The sequence below is a fragment of the Calliphora vicina genome, chromosome 4, assembly GCF_958450345.1.
Source record: "Calliphora vicina chromosome 4, idCalVici1.1, whole genome shotgun sequence".
Lineage (NCBI taxonomy): Eukaryota > Metazoa > Arthropoda > Insecta > Diptera > Calliphoridae > Calliphora > Calliphora vicina.
In genome coordinates, this window is record NC_088783.1 from 93,526,234 (window position 1) to 93,528,495 (window position 2,262).

A 2,262-nucleotide genomic window follows, 5' to 3' on the forward strand; every position below is an offset into this window, starting at 1 on the left:
TGGCGACACGTGCCAACACACGACAATCCAGCTGATCTGGGAACACGTGGATGTAAACCGCAGGAACTTGCTCATAATTCCCTCTGGTGGCATGGACCTCCATGGTTAACTAATCCCTCTGATGCATGGCCAAAAAGAAATCCTCTTCACTCTATCCCAAAATGTACAGAAGCTCAATCCCTACACACTGAAGTTGAAAGAGATGATATTTTAGAGAAATATTCATCATACTCCAAAGCTTTACGTGTTATTTGTTACATTTTTAGATTCTTTAACCAATCTCTGAAAAAGCGAGAACTAAATGCAAATAGTAACGCTCATGATCATTTGTCTCAAAATGAAATGAAATTCACAAAATCTAGACTAATTATTTTAGCCCAAAAAAGTTTTTATCCAGAAGAATATAGTTGTCTAGAGAACTCTAAGTCTATTTCTAACTAAAGTTCCCTCAAAAGTTTAAATCCATTTCTGGATCCAAATTCAATTATGAGAGTAAATGGGAGATTATCAATCATCTCTTCCTTATTCAGAACGCTACCCAATCATTTTACCTGGTAATTCTCGATTTTGCCAATTGTATCTAACCCATCTACACCAATTTCTATGTCACGCTGAATGCAGTCAAATGTACAGAGCAGTACAAACTGAATTTTTAATATTCAGGCTGAAAGCGCGTATTAAAAAGATAATACGTAACTGCAAATCTTGTGTAGTATATAAACAGCAGCCATGTTCACAAATAATGGCACCCTTACCTCCGGAGAGATGTAACCTATCTCTACCCTTTCAAATAACAAGTATTGATTTTGCTGGCCCGTTTGAATTGAAGACATCCTCATTAAGAAAATCACCCTATGTTAAAGGTTACGTCAGTGTTTTCGTTTGTTTCAGCACGAAAGCCATACATCTAGAACCCTGCTCAGATCTTTCCTCTGCTGCTTTTGAGGCCGCATTTAGTCGTTTCGTTGGGAGGCGAGGCCTACCCCAAAGAGTAGTAACTGATAATGGCAGAAATTTTCTCGGTTGCAGTAGAGCACTTGAACTCGAATTTTCAGCTTTCGTTGAACAGGCAGCTCACGACATAGCTCAGAAATATATCACTCACGGGTTCGAATGGAAATTTATACCACCGCACGCTCCACACATGGGCGGCTTATGGGAAGCCGCCGTAAAAAGCTTTAAATTTCACTTTAAACGAGTTGCGGGGCCCCATAAATTCACTTATGAAGAATTAGCTACTGTTTTAGCTCGAATTGAGGGAGTACTTAACTCTCGTCCCATATCTGCACTATCTGAAGATCCCACAGATCTGACAGCATTGACTCCAGGCCACTTTTTAAGAGGCGCTCCCATAATAGCGTTCCCAGAACAAAGCTTTCAGGATATGTCTCTTATAAACCGATGGGAAAAATTGAAGGCAATTCACCATCAATGTTCCATACGATGGAAAGAAGACTATCTCAAGTCTCTACATAAGCGCTATAAATGGAAGAACGCTGCTCCAAACATTCATGTTGGTGACCTAGTAGTTGTAATAGATGATTTATTACCACCCCACGAATGGCGTTTAGGAAGGATTGAGAAAACGTTCCCAGGGTCAGACAACAATATACGTACAGCTAACGTACGGATAGCACAAAGGAAACCGAAAATCTTAAATCATTATGCTAAACTAAACTCATGAATATTGAAATCTAGTTCTGAATAAATCCCTAACATTTCTTGTAGATACAATTAATTCATATTACATAATCATATCTCTTAGAATTAAAACCAACACTTATATCTCTACACATATTCACATTTCTCATTTGTATCTCATAATATTATCTACTCATAACTACACTATCACCATCATTTACCCAAACCCATTTAAAATTTAACCTAATAATAATGTTTTTATCTCTAGGATCAACCGAAGGCTCGAAACCACCCGTCCAACTCCAAACCGTCGAAGTCAAGCGAGCAACAGTGCCAGGAGGCGTGATCCAGAGATCTATAAATGTGCGTTGTGCAACCGTTTTCACGCGCTGCGATTCTGCCGTAAGTTCCTGACCATGAGCCCAAGGAAGAGGGAAGATGTAGTTGAACGCTACCGCTACTGCCTTAATTGCTTGGCAAAAAGCCACGATTTGAGAGCCTGTCCATCAATGGACACCTGTAAAAAATGCGACAGTTTCCACCATACGTTGTTGCATCCACGCCAGCGACGTGTACAGCGCCAACAACAAGGTCGTAGTCAACCAAGCCGTAGTCAACTAA

General features: G+C 39.9%; 1 protein-coding gene across 1 annotated transcript; it reads left to right on the forward strand.

Annotated features, from left to right (window-relative positions):
• The first annotated feature begins 742 nt into the window (after positions 1–742).
• On the forward strand, positions 743–2,055 carry LOC135958573 (uncharacterized). The gene is made up of 2 exons (XM_065509471.1): positions 743–1,613; positions 1,910–2,055. Exons 1-2 carry the CDS (start codon positions 743–745, stop codon positions 2,053–2,055), a joined length of 1,017 nt encoding a protein of 338 aa, XP_065365543.1.
• The last annotated feature ends 207 nt before the right edge of the window (positions 2,056–2,262 follow it).